Below are 16,841 nucleotides of genomic sequence, written 5' to 3' on the forward strand. Positions count from 1 at the left end.
CTTCCTTGTTCCTCAGTTAAATAATACATAGACTCCTTATGTCAGGTCAAATGTAGGTACTCAGATAGAAAATTTTTAGGAGTAATTACTTTGTTAGTAGTTGGAAGCCTGTCTAGGCACAGACTAAAAAGGAAGAGATCTGTATTTTATGCATTGTGAAAGGAACATCTCATATTGACGCTATCTGTATGTACTATATTTGTTCTGTGATAATAGTTTTTCCTACTCTGAAGAATTTTAAATGGATGAATGTTGGTAAAACTTAATGCATGTATTCTGATGGGCTATGGAATTTAGTAAGAATGTATGCCATACCATTGAGATTTATGAATAGATTGTTTTAGGCAGTTTCCTTTTGGCATTTACCACAGTGCAGATTATTTTGTGATATTTTTGTAGTTTTCCTAGAGAAACTTGTCCCATTTCAAATCATCCTTGTCTGGAAAACTTGTGATAGAGTTCTGTGGTTATGGTCTTCTGATGTGAAAACTTTGTTCCTTTAGATTTGTTTGAACATTTCTATGCTTTTGAAGTCACTACTAATTGTAATTTTTTTTCTCTCACAGCATCTTATTCTCCAATTCAGCCTCATTCCCTAATAAAACATCAGCAGATTCCTCTTCACTCACCACCTCCCAAGGTTTCACATCATCAGCTGATACTACAACAGCAGCAACAGCAAATTCAGCCGATCACTCTTCCGAATCCGAGTCAAGACCCACCCCCATCGCAGCACTGTATTCCACTCCAGAACCATGGCCTTCCTCCAGCTCCCAGCAGTGCTCAGTCACAGCATTGTTCACCGATCCAGAGTCACCCTTCTCCTTTAACAGTGTCTCCGAGTCAGTCACAGTCAGCACAGCAGTCTGTGGTGGTGTCTCCCCCACCATCTCATTCACCAAGTCAGTCTCCTACTATAATTATCCACCCACAAGCACTTATTCAGCCACACCCTCTGGTGTCATCAGCTCTCCAGCCAGGGCCAAATTTGCAGCAATCTGCTGCTAATCAGGTACAACCTCCAGCACAGCTCAACCTTCCATCCCATCTTCCACTTCCAGCTTCCCCTGTTGTACACATTGGCCCCGTTCAGCCATCTGCCTTGGTCTCCCCAGGCCAGCAGATCGTTTCTCCAACATCACACCAGCAATATTCAACCCTGCAGTCATCTCCAATCCCAATTGCAACCCCTCCACAGATGTCGACATCTCCTCCAGCTCAGATCCCACCACTGCCCTTGCAGTCAATGCAGTCCTTACAAGTGCAGCCTGAAATTCTGTCCCAGGGCCAGGTGTTAGTGCAGAATGCTTTGGTGTCAGAAGAGGAGCTTCCAGCTGCAGAAGCTTTGGTCCAGTTGCCATTTCAGACTCTTCCTCCTCCACAGACCGTTGCGGTAAATCTACAAGTACAGCCACCAGCACCTGTTGATCCACCAGTGGTAAGCCCTTGGAAGCTCTTTGACTTTCTTGCTGAACTGAAAGTAAAAGCTATTTTCTCCCACACTATTATATTGCTAAATCTAAATGCCTACCAATTTAAAAAAGCTTGAAATTTCTATGTGTCAGTATTCTGACATACTATATGGGCACACACACAAAAAAATGCCATTTGTTTTAGTATGGTTGCATGCTTGATAATTTGTGGTGGTTTTTAAAGTCCCTCGTTAATTTTATTACTATTTAAACAAATCCATCTGCTATCTTTACAGAGTTGATTTTTTTTCCCCAAGGGAATGCATTTGAACCAGTGTCATCTGCACAAAGTTTTTTCTCTTAAGGTGATTATCCTTCATAGATCCCTTCTGTTGGCTTGTATGTTTTTAAAGGTATGATTTATCTAGCTGACCTTTTTGGTTGTGTGCATTCTGAAGTCCTGGGCCTTGAGGGGATTTTATCCCAAGGTGGAGGAGGTATGCTTATATATTTTTCATACAACTGTATTTTGGCAATAAAATTTTATTGAAAATTTTGTTATAGGCAATAGTGCAAATTTGCGAACATTGCAGACTATCAGAACACTTGATATTAGCCAAAAGGCTGAGAAGTGATATCAGAATTATTAAACTTCTGATTTCCTCTCTTTATTAAGCCTACAGGAAAATATATACTTAAAATATTGCTCATTGAAAAAGTTAAAAAAAATCTAAGTTGAATTCTGAGGATGAAAAAAAAAAGCCACTGAAAGAAGTTTTAAGTAATTAAGCTTGTGGTGAAATAATCCTGTGTTACCTAGAGAGGAAAATTAAACACTCCAGAATTTACAAAAAAAAGTTGAGTTTCAGTGGTTAGAATGATCAGATCAGATTTATAATTTCTGAGAAAAATTTTCCTAATGGGAAGTTTTTTATTTAGCCTCTTTGAAAAGATTGTTTCAACTTAAAGGTTCAGAGAGAAAGGAAGAATTTCAAAGTCTGTTCTTTCATATGATTCAAATTTATAATTATTGTCATTTAACGTGATCTTATTAGGCATAAAGAAATTAAGTTTCACTTCTTTTATTCAAAACAAGTTGACAAATGGCGCAATGAACAAAGGAAATAAGTTTTCACTCATGGAATTGGGTTTGAAGCGTTTACAGTGGATATTGTTAGAAAAGAATACTTAGAAAGCATATAGTACTCTTAAATCATATTTAATATAGTTCTATTTTCATTTTCTAGCTCAGCTATTTGTTTTGTTCTTTATTATTATGTCCTTTATTATTTATTTTTATTTCATTTGAAAGAGAGAGAGAGATAGAAATGAAGACAGGTTGATCTTCATCTGCTGGTTTACTCAAGTGATGATGGGCAACAGCAACGCCCGGGCCAGAGCAAAGACAAGGAGCCTGTATCATGAGCTAGGTCTTCCACATGGTTGGCAGCAACCTAAGTACCAGGTTCCTAACCTGCTGTGTCACCAACAGAGTCAGTGCCTTGAGCTCCAGCGGTTCACTTCAAATCTAGCTCCCTGCTGACCACATGGGAAAACAGTGCGAGATGCCCCTGTACTCATGTGGGGGACGTAGCTGAAACTCCTTGCCTTGGCCTGTCCTAGTCCCAGCCATTGATGCCATGTGAGAAGTCAATCAGTGGATGGAAGCTCTCTCTCTGTTTCTCTTCACTGTAACTGCCTTTCAAATAAGTGAATAAATCTTTAAGGAAGAAATAACGGAGTTTGAACCAGGCACTCCAATAATGAAAGCATCTCATTGGGTGCCTTTACTGCTCTGCCAAATATCCACCTCAGTGATTTGTTTTTTAACAAGTAAGTCTTCTACAAGTTCTGTTTTTCTGAATTTTTATTAGGAGAACTTTGGAGGAGGATATTTAAGAGAGAAATACAATACAAATGAATACTTTTAGTAATGAAATTCAGGCTGAAAATACTTAAGTTTCTCTTTTGTTCTATCCTGTTTTGTTTTTTAAAATATCTCATATTCACAAGTTTTTTTCACCATAAAACTAGTATCTTGCTCTGCTTTCAGTGACATGGTCTCTGTGCTTGCTGTAGATGCTTCCTTTCGTTTGAAAGATTTAGTTTGGAAGGCAAAGTTACAGAGAAAGAGGAAAAGGGAGAGAGAAATCTTCCATGTGCTGGTTAAGCCCCCATCCCCTATTACCACACGTCCAGGGCTATGCCAGGCGGAGCACAGGAGCCAGGAGTTTCATTTAGATCTTGCATGTGGGTGCAGGGGCTCAATCACTTAGGCCATCTTCCTGCTGCCTTCCCAGATAAACTAAGAGGGAGCTGGATCAGAAACGGAACATCCGGGACTCAAACTGGGGTCAGTATGAGATGTCAGCATCTCAGGCTGTGGTTTAGCTCGCTGTGCCACAATGCCTACCCATAGATGTTTCCATATTACCTTTTTATCTTTCTTTCAGTAATATAGCTTTGTTTATTAAATTGCTGCATATTTTCTTTTCCTTTCAGCCGAGTTTATTTTTACCATCTATGTACAATTCTTCACATATTACATATTCCTAATTATTTTAAATAACCATAGGGAGAAATATTTAAGAGATGTGAAATTATCTAGATAAAGGGGAATTGTCAATGTAAAATCAATGATTTAAAAAAAGGTATATTTAAAAGCAAGATTTTTTTTTACATAGGTGTAAGTGCGTTATGTTGAGAGTAGATATTGTAGAACTAATAAACAAATGTTCCTCAGTTTATTTAGGAAAGGGAGACAGATGGGAATAATGGACTTTATTGAGGTAAGTTTGGCAGTCTTTGTTATTTTTAGAAGAGAAATAGAAATTATGATGTGTGATTTCCTAATGATCTGGTGAGCAGAACCTCCACTTTGCTTTTTTGAATATTTGAGTTGCTGCATTTTTTTTGCGCTGATTGTGACAGATTTGTTTTTGCTTACTTCTTTTTCCTATTTTTTCTTTACACAATTGTACCATAATGAATGAATAGCATTTTATAGTATTCCTTGATGGATTAATTCAAAATATACTTTCCATCCTTTATTTTAAAAAAATAAGCTTATTATTTAAAAAATAAAGCAATAACTCTGTGCATGGTAAACTTTGATTCTTTTAAAGAAACCATGGCAGATATTTGAAAAACATGTGATAGCATAGAGGTTAAAGAGTTTCAGCATTTTAAGAATTATATTCTTTGGGGGCAAAGTATTACTTTATACTGAAGTATTACTATATACTAAACTGAACTGGTTGATGGAGCCATATTCACTTAACTACCCTGAGTTAACATCCCTGCTACTCAGGTGGTTAATCAGAGCTGCTGCAGGCATTTGCAAGAACTAGACAGTTGATGGTGGTGTTAACCCCAGACATTTTAGTGGACAGTTTTCCCTATATTAAGCACTATTTTTTTTAAGCTATAATTTTTTTAGTTATAATTTTAGGAAAGGTGTCAGCTGTCACTGCTGCCCTGTGTAATAATGGATGGCTGTTTTCATATGTGAAGTATAGATATGAAGCAAAATAATATATCCTGCTGAAGTAGATTTCCTGATGCAGACTAGTCAGCAAACAACTGAAAACTGTTAGCAACGTGGGCAGATTTGAGTCCACAGGAGTGGATAATGTATTTGATATAACGTCATCAGTAATAGTAGGATTGTTTTTTAAAATGGAAAAATATTTATTTTAATTTTAGAACTATTGCCTGCTAGATATTTCTTTATGAATGAAATTTTTCATTCCTGTTGTAGCACATGACTTATGCTGGTTTCAGAAGCTTATGCTGGTCTTAGAAGTCTTGGTCACTTTTATATTTGATTTTACATACTTCATCAATTTTTTCAGTAGTTTAGTTGATACACTGTTACATGTTAAAATTTTTTTGTGAATGTTGTTTGAAGGGGCTTTTTTGTTTCACATTTATTAAAATATCAGTCATTTTCATTAACTATCCTTAAAGAGATTCAGAGTCTGGTGAATTTAAGAACTTTTGTAAATAAAAGGGAAGTGAACTATTTTTGTGGCTTCGTTTTTGATGATTAATGATATTTCATAAATAGTGGTTATATAAATAATTAATTATAATGAAATAGTTGTGTCAATTTCTAGAAGTATCTTTTGAAATTTAAGCCTTACATTTATGAACTGTCAAAGTTAGTTATTTCTAGTCATATAGCTCTTTGAATCCACCTTGCAAGTCTTGTTCTTACAATTGAATGATATGGTGTCATATAAAGCTTATTTTGTTCCACACCTGTGGAATAATATTAAATAACTGACATCAGTGTGTTTAGTTGCTTAGAGAGAAAATTTTTGTTTTAAGCTATTTTCTTGTTATGATATTAGCATATGATTTTTGTTAGATTTTTGAGAACAGAAAATATATAGCTGCCTATTTTTTGGCAGACACTTTGATGTCACTTTTCATAATTTAATTTTAGTTCATATAAAAATAAAAGGAGAGTCTGAGATGGTTGTGTTAGTATTACATTTCCTCAGCCTATTAAAAATATTTGTACCTTTGATTCATGAAAATTAAAAGTTAGCAGAGGCAACAGTGGAATTCCTGAAATAGTTGCTTGAGTGTATAAAATTAAACCTTTTTTTTGTCAAAGTTGAAAATACATGTAGCGTTAACCCTTCTCTTTTTGGAAACCCCAGCAATTTTTGACTTATATAGCCGACCCACAAAGTATTATCAAATACTATGGAAAACTTCATTTGAGTGATTTTAAAATCTTTCCTTTAAGCCTGTCAGAATAGTTCATTTTTTCTTATTTTGTAGCATTTTATTTAGAATTTAACCTTTAAAACTAAGTTGGGGACTGTCTTTTAGCTACCTTTATCAAATGTAGTTCTGGAAGCATTTTAACGCAGCGTGCTTTGTCATTGCAGGTTTATCAGGTGGAAGATGTGTGTGAAGAAGAAATGGCGGAAGAGACGGATGAATGCGTGCGAATGGACAGGACTCCGCCACCACCCACTTTGTCCCCAGCGGCTGTCACTGTGGGCAGAGGAGAGGATCTGACTGCTGAACATCCTTTGTTAGGTGAGGAAATACCAAAATCTACAGGAATTTTCCCCTTGGCTTAATGTTAGCAATGAAAAAAAAAATGTTATTTTCTTGTTGTACCTGGTATTAAACTGCTATTGTAGTTTATTGCAGCAAAAGGTAGGTTAGATTCCAACTCTTTTTTTTTTAATGAAGAAATTGGTTAATTAGTAAATAATAGCCAAGTAATAACTTTGAAATACATAGTGGGAGGGAAGCTTGTGCTTTCAAAAGTGTTTAATATCATCCAAATGAAAAAGATACCATTTCAGTCTTCTGATGCTGAGTTGTTTTTACTAACCTGTCTCATGTGCTTGTTCAGAGTCTTGGGTTGATTGGTTTGTAGCTTAAAAATCAGTCCATAGCTGATTTTGAATTGCACCTTCTAAATGCCATAATGCATTCTTTTCTCAAAATTGATGTGTTTCAGACTGAATGAATGCTTTTAACAGTGTTCTGGAACATTGTTCAAATATGTTTTTGGACATAAACTTTTGAATTCTTATTCGCTACTTCAGTGCTACTTTTGTGTTCAAATAAATCTCCTGTACATTCGTCTTCAAATTTTCAAAGTTTTTGTGACACTACCTTTTAGCAAAGCATTAGTCTAACCTATAGTCTAATGCTTGAGCTCTAAAACAGAAGAATTTCATTGTAACTTTAAAATTTTATGAGGATATTGTTTTCATTTAAATTTATTTTTAACATCTATTTGAAAGAGAGATCTTTCATCTGTTTGTTCGTTGCCTGATGCCTGCAACAGCATGGCAGGGTCAGGCTGAAGCCAGAACCTGTAGCTGTATCCTTTCAGGTCCTGCATGGTAGTGGCAGGGACCCAAGTGTTAGAATGGTCACCTGCTGTTCTCCAGGATATACATTCATAGGAAGGAGAGCTGGAGCTCAATTCCAGGCATTCTGATATGGAATGCTGGTATCCCAAGCCATGCTAGTTCTCTGCCCTGTATATTTTACTCAGATTGAGACTGTCAGACTATAGCTCTGTATTCAGGCCTTTTCTATTGTGTATTTTAATTTTATCTTAAAAAAGGGTTTGTTTATGGGGCCTGCATGGTAACATAACAAGCTAATCCTCTGTGTGCTAGCGCCAGCTTACCATATGGACACTAATTCATGTCTTAGCTGCTGCACTTCCCACCCAGCTCTCTGCTTATGGCCTGGGAAAGCAGTCGAGGGTGGCCCAAATTCTTGGGCTTTTGTCATCCATGTGAGAGGCGTAAAAGAAGCACCTGGTTCCCAACTTTGGAACAGATCAACTCTGGTCATTGCAACCATTTGGGAAGAAAAGCAGCAGATGTAATACCTGTTTGTCTCTGTAAACTCTGCCTTTCAGATAAAAATAAATATTTAAAAGAATTTATTTATTTACTTTGAGAGAGAGCGCAAACACATGATCTTCCATCTACTGGTTCACTCCCCAAATGACCGCAATGGTCAGTACTAGGTCAGGCCAGGGGCTTCATCTGAGTGTCCTACATAAGTGGCAGAGACCCAAACACTTGGCTCATCTTTCATTGCTTTTCCCAGGCAACAGCAGGAAGCTGGATGCAGGGTGGAACCACTGGGACTCAAATTGGCACTCATATAGAGTGCTGGCATTGCAGGCAGGTTTGCTCACTGTGCCACAATTCCAGCTGCAATACTGTCTGTTTTCATGTGGCCCAATAAGATGTTTTGAATTTTTGATTGGTCAAAAGAAAACGAAACGTAACAGCTCACATGATATGAAAACTACATGGCTTTTGAATTTCATTGTTAATACATACAACTATTGTTCTCTGAAATTACAGCAGTAGTTGTTTTTTCAGAGTGTATCAGTGGCTGTTTTTGTGCTAATGGACACAAAACTCAGTGGTTGCACAGACCATCTTCCCTGAGAACTTGCTGACCCTTGTTTAGACAATGCAATCTTGGTTCAGGCAATGTTAATGCAGTCCATACTACTGAATATCTCCTGGCCATCGTGATCATTTTCAGTTAAGCACCAGTGTAATTGGCATGAAAACAAACTAATATGATACTGATCTTGTCTGCTACCAAGGCAACCCTTGCCTCTTTTCTTTTTTCTTTTTTAATTTATTTTTTATTGATTACATTGCATTATGTGACACAGTTTTATAGGCTCTGGGATTCCCCCTTTCCCTCCCCAAAACCTGCCCCCCCCCCATGGTGGATTCTTGTTTCATTACTACAGTTCAAATTCAGCTGAGATTCTTTCCTTGCAAGCATCTACAAAGCATAGAGTCCAGCATCTTATTGTCCAGATAAGTTCAACGGTTTCTTGGGGAGACCGTCTCTGGTCTGAAGGTAGAGCTGACAGAGTATCATCCCAATCAATTAAAAACCCTGACATTACATCAATAACAATTTATAACATAATGGAATTAGTTGACATGGTATTATGTAACCAGCATGTTAAAAGAGAAAGAGAATAAAAAAAAGAGTGCAAGTCCTGAACCACATCCTATGGCTTCTACATTGACATTACAATTATTAGTTTATATACAACTGGGTTTATACACCTTAAAATGGCTATAGATTACTATTCAGCTGTCTCATGTCTATTTTAATTTTAGCATTTAGCAGTTCATAGCATTGAAGCACGATTTTGCAGAACCTAGCTGTTTTTCGGGTAGTCTAACTCTATAACTCTAACAAGACATATGTCAACAGTTTAGGTGAACAGTTTTAGGAGGGGTGTGCAGAGAAATCTTCAATACCGTAGTGAGGAGTAACTAATCTATGTGTCCTACCCAGTGAGTTATAAGTGCATCCTCACTGCCCGTTTTCTATTTCTAAGCTTTCCTTGTTGTTCTTTATCTATTCTAGGGGGTTTTTTGTTTGTTTATTTTGTTTATTTGTTAGTTTGTTTTGGGGGGTTTCTGGAGCGATCCTGATGGTCATTACGAGAGAGGGTGGGGACCCAAAGTTGGAACCAGGCAAGAACCAGAGAAAGCTCCTCCCCCTAGTCCCAAAGGAAGTTTACTGTTTTGTTTCTGCGGACCACACAGTGCTCCTGGTTGCCGTTCCGATGACCTTGGATCCTGCAAGGCAGGATTTGGGCTCCTTCCATCCCATGTGGGAGATCCAAGTGGAGGTGGGTGACCTCAGCGTTCTCAGCCTCTGAAGGCACTCCAATTCCCCGTGGTCTCCTTGGCGGTTGGGATGTAGTCCTCGGAGCTCGTACTGATAGTCCTTAGTGAGGATCTGGGAGTCTTCAGGGTTGCAATACAAGCCTCCTCCTGTCTGCCTGCTCCACTCTGGGGTCCCCCCTGCTCTGTCCTTGCCCCTTTTCTTCAGTATGTCACATCCTTTCCCTTCTCTCAAGCTCTGATTCTATTACTATTAATCTGAATCTCCAAAGAGCATAGCAGGGGAATTTTTTTTTAAACTTTTTCTCTCTCCTGAGAAATAGAAAGTGTTTAGTAAATAAAATTATATAAAAAGCTTAAGACAGTTTCTATGTTTAGTACCTCAAAAGAGCCTTAACAAAGTCTATCAAATTTTTTTAAAACAGAAAAGGATTAGTGTTGCTGCAAATATCCTAGATTTTTTATTTAAGGATAGAAATAAAGTTTAATTGAAATTAAACTAGCATTGTGATTGTAAGTTAGTTATAGAATAAGCATGGTGGTACTCAAAGGAAGCAGACTTTTTTGAAATATTGGAACACAAGAATGCCTTTACTTTGTTCTTGGGGAGTATAGTCTGAGAGGCTGTCGAGCACATCCTTTGGCTAAACTGGCTAACAATAGTATAGATTTTTGAATCTTCATTTAATTTCTCTTGATATTTGTCATTGTGCATTTCCATATGCATGGAAGAGGAGATGCACAAGTTTTATTTAGAATAACTTTCATCAAATTGAGAATTAAATCAAGGTGGAAAAATAGGCTTGATTCCATTTAGGAGTCAGTTTTTGTAATTCTGTAACAATCCTTTATAAGTAAAATGCATCCATGCAACAAAGCAAAAATGCTCATAATTCTTGCTCAGGAAATGGGACTGAATAGACAGACCAGCCTGAGGCAAAATCATATCAGTTAACTTGAATTTTCTCTCACACCTGTGTTAAATCTAGAGGATATAATAATTGTGTTTCCTATTGCCATATAATGATGTTTTTCAGGTTGTTGGTTATTATTATCTTATTATTGACTGATAAATGATTGCTATTAGCTTCTTTAGAAAGTAGTGTAGATCTGTTAGGATTCTGTAAATGTAAGATGTGTATGCATAATAAAATGATGGGCATTTAGAACAGTGGTTGAGAGAGTGCTTGGGTTGCCCTCGTTTCATTTTGCAGTACTGGAGTCTAAGTCTTGTCTACTGACAAGTGTCCTGGGAAGCTGAGGTTTTGGCTCAGATATTTGGATCTCTGACCGCATGTGGGACACCTGCTTGAATTCTGGAGTCTTGGCTGTGTTCTGGCCCATTCCCAGCTGTGTGGATATTTAGGAAATCTTTCCTTCTCTTTCTGCCTCTTCCCTTCCTCTTTCCCTCTCCCTCCCTCCCATCCTCCTCCTGCCTTCTTACCCTTCTCCTTTCCTCTCTGTCCCTCTCTCCCATCTTCTCTATCTCCCTCCCCCGTCATTCTCTATTTCTCTTTCTTCCCACTCCCATCCTTTTTTCCTTTGCCTTTCAAGTAAATCATACACAAAGCGGTAATTATTACATAAACCAATTTACACTTAGTGTAAGGTTCTAGTCCATTTTGTGCTAATGCAGCAAAATATTACAAGTAGAGTAATTTATAATAGGCTACTTGTAGGGATAAATGTGTTCCAGCATTTAACCTAAAGAACCTGATAATGAATGTTCAGCAAGTTTTTTCTCAGACGTCTTCACTTATCTGATATTCCTAAATATCAATCAGTTAATTTTATCTTTCCTCTCTTGTTCAGGCAGTAAAGGGTTGGTGATACCAAATGGGTACAGTCTGTCACAGCTGATCATTTCTGTCTTGTTATACTCCTCAGAAATGGAAGGGAGGGAATCATGGTGGTTTAGCCCAACATTTTGTACTTGACTATGCTGTGTGAACCTCAAAACTAACGATTATGGAGCTCTGAAGAATTATTAACAACAAGAACATTTGTGTGAGGATTTGGAGGTAGTCTTGTGCTTGAAGTTATGGGTAATAATCTCAACTTAATTTCTAAAAAAATATATGTATATATATTTTTTAATTGTATAAGTATCTTTCCTGGACAAACTATGTGGGATATATCATTAGGAACATATGGGATTTAATTTCTATGTATCTTAAATTTGAAAAATGAAATTTTAATAATTGTTAATAGGACCCGGCGCGGTGGCGCAGTGGTTAAGGTCCTCGCCTTGCATGCCCAGGATCCCATATGGGTGCCGGTTCTATCCCAGCAGCCCCCGCTTCCCTTCCAGCTCCCTGCCTGTGGCCCGGGAAAGCAGTCAAGGACGGCCCAAAGCCTTGGGACCCTGCACCCGCATGGGAGACCCAGAAGAGGCTCCTGGCCTCTGACCGGCATAGCATCGGCCGTTGTGGCTCACTTGGGGAGTGAATCATCGGACGGAAGATCTTCCTCTCTGTCTCTCCTCTCTGTATATCCGCCTTTCCAATGAAAAACTAATAAAAATAAATCTTTTTAAAAAAATAATTGTTAATAAATTGATCATCTAAAACATTTTCATACCTTATCCCAGTGGGTTTTTAAAAATTTTTAACAAAGTTAGCTATTGTACAGAATTGGCAGTTAGCAAGGTGCGAGAGAAGTGCTTCAGTCTAGTGTGAACTGCCAGTTCATTTTCTTTTTTTTCTTTTAAAGATTTATTTATTTTTATTACAAAGTCAGATATGCAGAGAGGAGGAGAGACAGAGAAAGATCTTCCGTCCGATGATTCACTCCCCAAGTGAGTGCAACAGCTGGTGCTATGCCGATCCAAAGCCAGGAGCCAGGAACTTCTTTCCAGGTCTCTCACACAGATGCAGGGTCCCAAAGCTTTGGGCCATCCTTGACTGCTTTCCCAGGTCACAAGCAGGGAGCTGGATGGGAAGTGGAGCTGCTGGGATTAGAACCGGCGCCCATATGGGATCCTGGCGTGTTCAAGGCAAGAACTTTAGCCACTAGGCCACGGTGCCAGGTCCCTGTTAGTTCATTTTCAAAATGGCCTGAGCAGCCAAGGTGGGTTGAAGCTAAAGCCCCAGAACTCCATTGGCATCTTCCACATGGGTGGCAGCATCTGCTGCTTTTCCAGGCACATTTTCAGGAGGTTGGGTACGAAGCAGAGCTGTCGAACTCAAAGTGGGACTGATAGGGCATAAAGATGTCCTAGTCTGCGCTTTAACGCCTGTATCACAATACTAGCCCAATTGTGGCAAGGTTTTTTTTTTTTTTGAGATTTATTTATTACTTATTTATTATCCAGTCAGAGTTAGAGAGGGAGACATAGAGAAAGGTATTCCATCTGCTGCTTCACTCCGTAAATGGCTGCAATGGGTGGAACTGGGCCAATTTTTGAAGCTGGAAACCAGGACCTTCTTTTGGGACTCCCATGTGGGTGCAGGGGCTGAGGGACTTGGATCATCCTCTTGCTTTTCCAGTTTCACTAACGGGGAGTTGGCTCAGAAGTGGAGCATCTGTGATTCCGACCACTGCCATCATATGATGTTGGCGCCATAGGCAGTATCCTTACCCATTATGCTACTGCTCCCTTCCTGGTGGCAGCTTTTAAACCAAAGGTTTTAGTGGTGCATTTTGAGCAAATTACCTTTTGTAAAGTAGGATGCCCAGTTTCTATATTTAAAGATTATTGTACAGATTAAGTAAGTTCTTAGAGCGGGTTTTGGAAACATTATTAATTGAAAGGACTTATACTTGAATTCTGTTTTGTATTTGGGCAAAATACTGGAGATCAAAGATTGACTTATTTCTCCCCTCCTCCCCAGAGCAAGTGGAATTACCTGCTGTAGCGTCGGTCAGTGCTTCAGTAATTAAATCTCCATCAGATCCCTCTCATGTCTCCGTTCCTCCACCTCCGCTCTTACTTCCGGCTGCTACCACGAGGAGTAACAGTGCGTCTCTGCCCAGTGGCATGCCCAACGTGGAAAACAAGCCTCCCCAGGCTATTGTGAAGCCGCAGATTTTGACCCATGTTATTGAAGGCTTTGTTATTCAGGAGGGCTTGGAGCCATTCCCAGTAAGTAGCATTCACACTTCTTAAAAAAAAATATACTCATTTAATATTATTTTAAAGTTATCTCTTTTATGCTTCTCTTATAAAGTACTTGTATTTTATTTCAGGAAGTTGTCAGTTTTTCTGTAGAATTTATTGTACATCCATCACGTGTTTCCAGGTATATTTCTAGAATTTTATGTTAGCTATTTAGATGTGTATGAAATAAAAAATTTCAGGTTATAGGTTAGTAAACTTACAGCCATGCTTTAGAGAAATGTGGTTAGTAGCTTAGTCCATTGAAGTAAACTTTTATTTTCTTTTTAGGGGTACTGAAGTGATTAAGTGTATTATTTTTAAAAAATATTTATTTATTTTTGTTGCAGAGCCAAATATACAGAGAGGAGGAGAGACAGAGTTTATTGTTGATATTTTCTTTGTGTGGCAATGATATGGAAAATACTGAAGTGTGTGAAGGAAAAATGCTGTAGAGTTTAGAAGGTATTCTTTGAGTAATATTTTCTGAAGTTTATAAAACCTAATCCCCAAAGACATTGATAGCTACTGCCTGAAATTTTCAAGATTGGGCCAAGCTACTGAAATACTTACAGTATAAGGTAATATAATTTGTATTAATTGTGAATATAAGGAATTGCTGAGCTTAAGACTTTAAGGCTACTTAACCCAAATTAAGATGCTAGGTGAAATTTGACAGGCTGTCATTCTACTGGTGACCAAACGTGAGCATTTATGTTCAGATCGCTTAACTTTGTTAAGGAGTAAAATAATTACTTACTCAGTAAGTGGGTCTGGTCAGTTGAATTAAGTGAATTATCACAGTTATCATTCCCTCTAAGGGATTTTCTTTCTAGAAATTATTTTCTTCTCTTTTAAAGGTGAGCCGTTCATCGTTGTTGATAGAACAACCTGTGAAAAAAAGGCCTCTTTTGGAGAATCAGGTGATGAATTCTGTGTGTGTTCAGCCAGAGCTACAAAATAATACAAAACATGCAGACAATTCGTCTGACACAGAAATGGAAGACATGATCGCTGAAGGTTTGTGGATTTCACTTGAGATGTCCTTTACTTTAACTTTCTTTGCGTACAAATAATGTAATCTTTATTCTGTACTTATAAGTTATTTGCTTATATCCTTAACAATTATGTAGTTTGACTAGAAAATAATGGGGAGGCTAACCACATTTTTAATGGTCAAATAACTAATGGAATAAGATGGGTGATATATATTTTTTTTAGATTTTATTTTTGATAATAGTCACATAGTTGATTAGGGGAAAATGGGTGAGACCCCTGAATCCACACTTTCCCTTCGCTCTTCCTGTATCTGAGTGAAAGGGAGAGACAGGGGAGAAGCCACACCCGCCTCCCAACCGCCCTAGCACCCGGGGATGGGGAGCGGCCACCTAACACCATCCTGAAGTCCCTGATGCGGAGCATGCCCCAGGGACCCTGCTCCAAGTAGGTTCGATAGTTCTGAAATGCTGTGGATGTCACAGATGCAAGGATGAGAATATCCTTCCAAGATCCATTGGTTGACACAATCCAACTCCAAGACTCCTTTGGCCAGACATTCATTCATGCTTCCCTGGGGTGGTTGATCAATTTGTACTGTCCCCCTTCCTCCACCCTGGCACCAGGTGTCCTTTGCAGACTCCAGTGGTCTGACCCATCTTGCATGTGCTTCTGGGCATGCCTTTCACTGTTCCATCAAAGCCACTGAGGAGGTCCGGCTGTGACAGATGTACTGCATTGTCAAACCACAGGTCCTGGCACTCCCCCGATAGTTGGAGTCGTAAGTCCAGTGGTTCAGTTGGGGACCTCCCCAAAGAAATCTCATCTGAGGTGATTTCAGACCTATTTCTTGTGTGTGAGCCCACCTGTGCAGGGTTCAGTTCATTCTGTTACCCACATCAGCCTGCTTCTTCACTGGTAATTGTAATTGCTAGGTCAGCTCTATCTCTAGCCTCATTTCTTACGCAAACCAATGGGTGCTGTGGCCCAGCCCAACCCTGCCCTCCATAATCAGTCTTCACATATACCATTGGGAGCTGTAGCCCAGAGTGACCCCCCAATTATCCCCACTGGACTGGCCCCTAACCCTGGTTTCTGTATCTACCAGCATGTGCAGTGGACAGGTCCACTCTGTCTTGCCTCTTATTCAGGTCTTGTATACATAATTGGACCTTGACGTCTAACTCATCCCAACTGACTCCACCATCTGGCCCACACTTATGCCAGCAGCTGCCACCACTTATCCAGCCAGGTCCACTTCCAGGTCAGGTTCTCATGCTCACCAGTGGGAGTTGCAGCCCATCAGAGGGGTGCCCACAGTTGCCTATGGGGCCCACTCCCATACCTGGATCTTGCACTCTCCAGGTGATTCTGCAGTCTAGCTTGACAGGCCCTGCTTCCTGTTCCAGCACTTGCCGACTGATGTTGCATTGAAGCCCAGAATGCCCGCCCTTATTCTGGTTCATGCCTGTACCAGTAGTGGATATAGTGAGTAGGTCCAGCCTAGCTCTCACCCTGTCCAGTTCACATGCAGGCCAACAAGTGTTGTAGCTCTTCCCAGCTTGTTCTGCCCCCAATCCCAGCTCTCAATTCATCATCAGCAGCAGTGCCCAACAGGTCAGTCCCTACAGCTTCCCTTCCCAGCACTACCCTTTCTAAGGTCTTGCATGTGCTGGTGGGTGCCACAGGCCAGTCTGACATGGTCCATCTCACCTTGGCATTTGCCATTGGGTGTTGTAACCTGGCCTGGCCCAGTCTGCCCCCAGTTTCAACTTGTGCTGGTGGGTTCTGCTGCCCAACCTGACCCAGCCAACTCCTAGTGCTGGTCCTAATGTTTACTGCCTGGTGCTGTGGCCTGGCCTAGCTTGTCCCGAACTCTGTCCTGGTTTTCAGATTTGTCAGTGGGTGTTATGAACTGGCCCAGCCTGACCCACCCCCAGACCTGGGCTACATGTATGCCAGTGGATAATGTTACCTGGCCTGGACTCAGCTGCTCTTTACTTTGGTGCTTGAGCTCACCTACAGGGACTGAATCTCGACAAAGGAGTTCCCCAAGCCTCTCAATCACATTTTTTCGCAGTAGCAGCTCTCTCACACACTGGAGGATCCTTGTCCCAGGCTAACTTGGTCCACCTCCTATCATGGCAGGAGCAGTGGCCCTGCCTG

At 39.6% G+C, this 16,841-nt stretch overlaps 1 protein-coding gene across 10 annotated transcripts in view; it reads left to right on the plus strand.

Annotated features, from left to right (window-relative positions):
* Positions 1-16,841, plus strand: part of PHC3 (polyhomeotic homolog 3) — a 107,259-nt gene that overhangs the window by 64,596 nt on the left and 25,822 nt on the right. For 6 of the 10 annotated variants that reach the window (XR_005886113.1, XM_041003023.1, XM_041003029.1 and 3 more), the window contains exons 8-12: positions 567-1,438; positions 1,730-1,777; positions 6,317-6,470; positions 13,417-13,667; positions 14,540-14,699. Coding sequence is in view for 9 of the 10 variants with exons in the window: in XM_041003023.1 (XP_040858957.1) it covers positions 567-1,438; positions 1,730-1,777; positions 6,317-6,470; positions 13,417-13,667; positions 14,540-14,699 (1,485 nt within the window). In the remaining variant the exon portion in view is untranslated. The remainder of the gene's footprint in view (positions 1-566; positions 1,439-1,729; positions 1,778-6,316; positions 6,471-13,416; positions 13,668-14,539; positions 14,700-16,841) is intronic. The other 4 variants (XM_041003031.1, XM_041003025.1, XM_041003028.1 and 1 more) reach the window with 2 other exon arrangements.

Source organism: Ochotona curzoniae, unplaced genomic scaffold (assembly GCF_017591425.1).
Source record: "Ochotona curzoniae isolate NIBS_2020 unplaced genomic scaffold, NIBS_Ocur_1.0 scaffold_2587, whole genome shotgun sequence".
Classification (NCBI taxonomy): Eukaryota; Metazoa; Chordata; class Mammalia; order Lagomorpha; family Ochotonidae; genus Ochotona; species Ochotona curzoniae.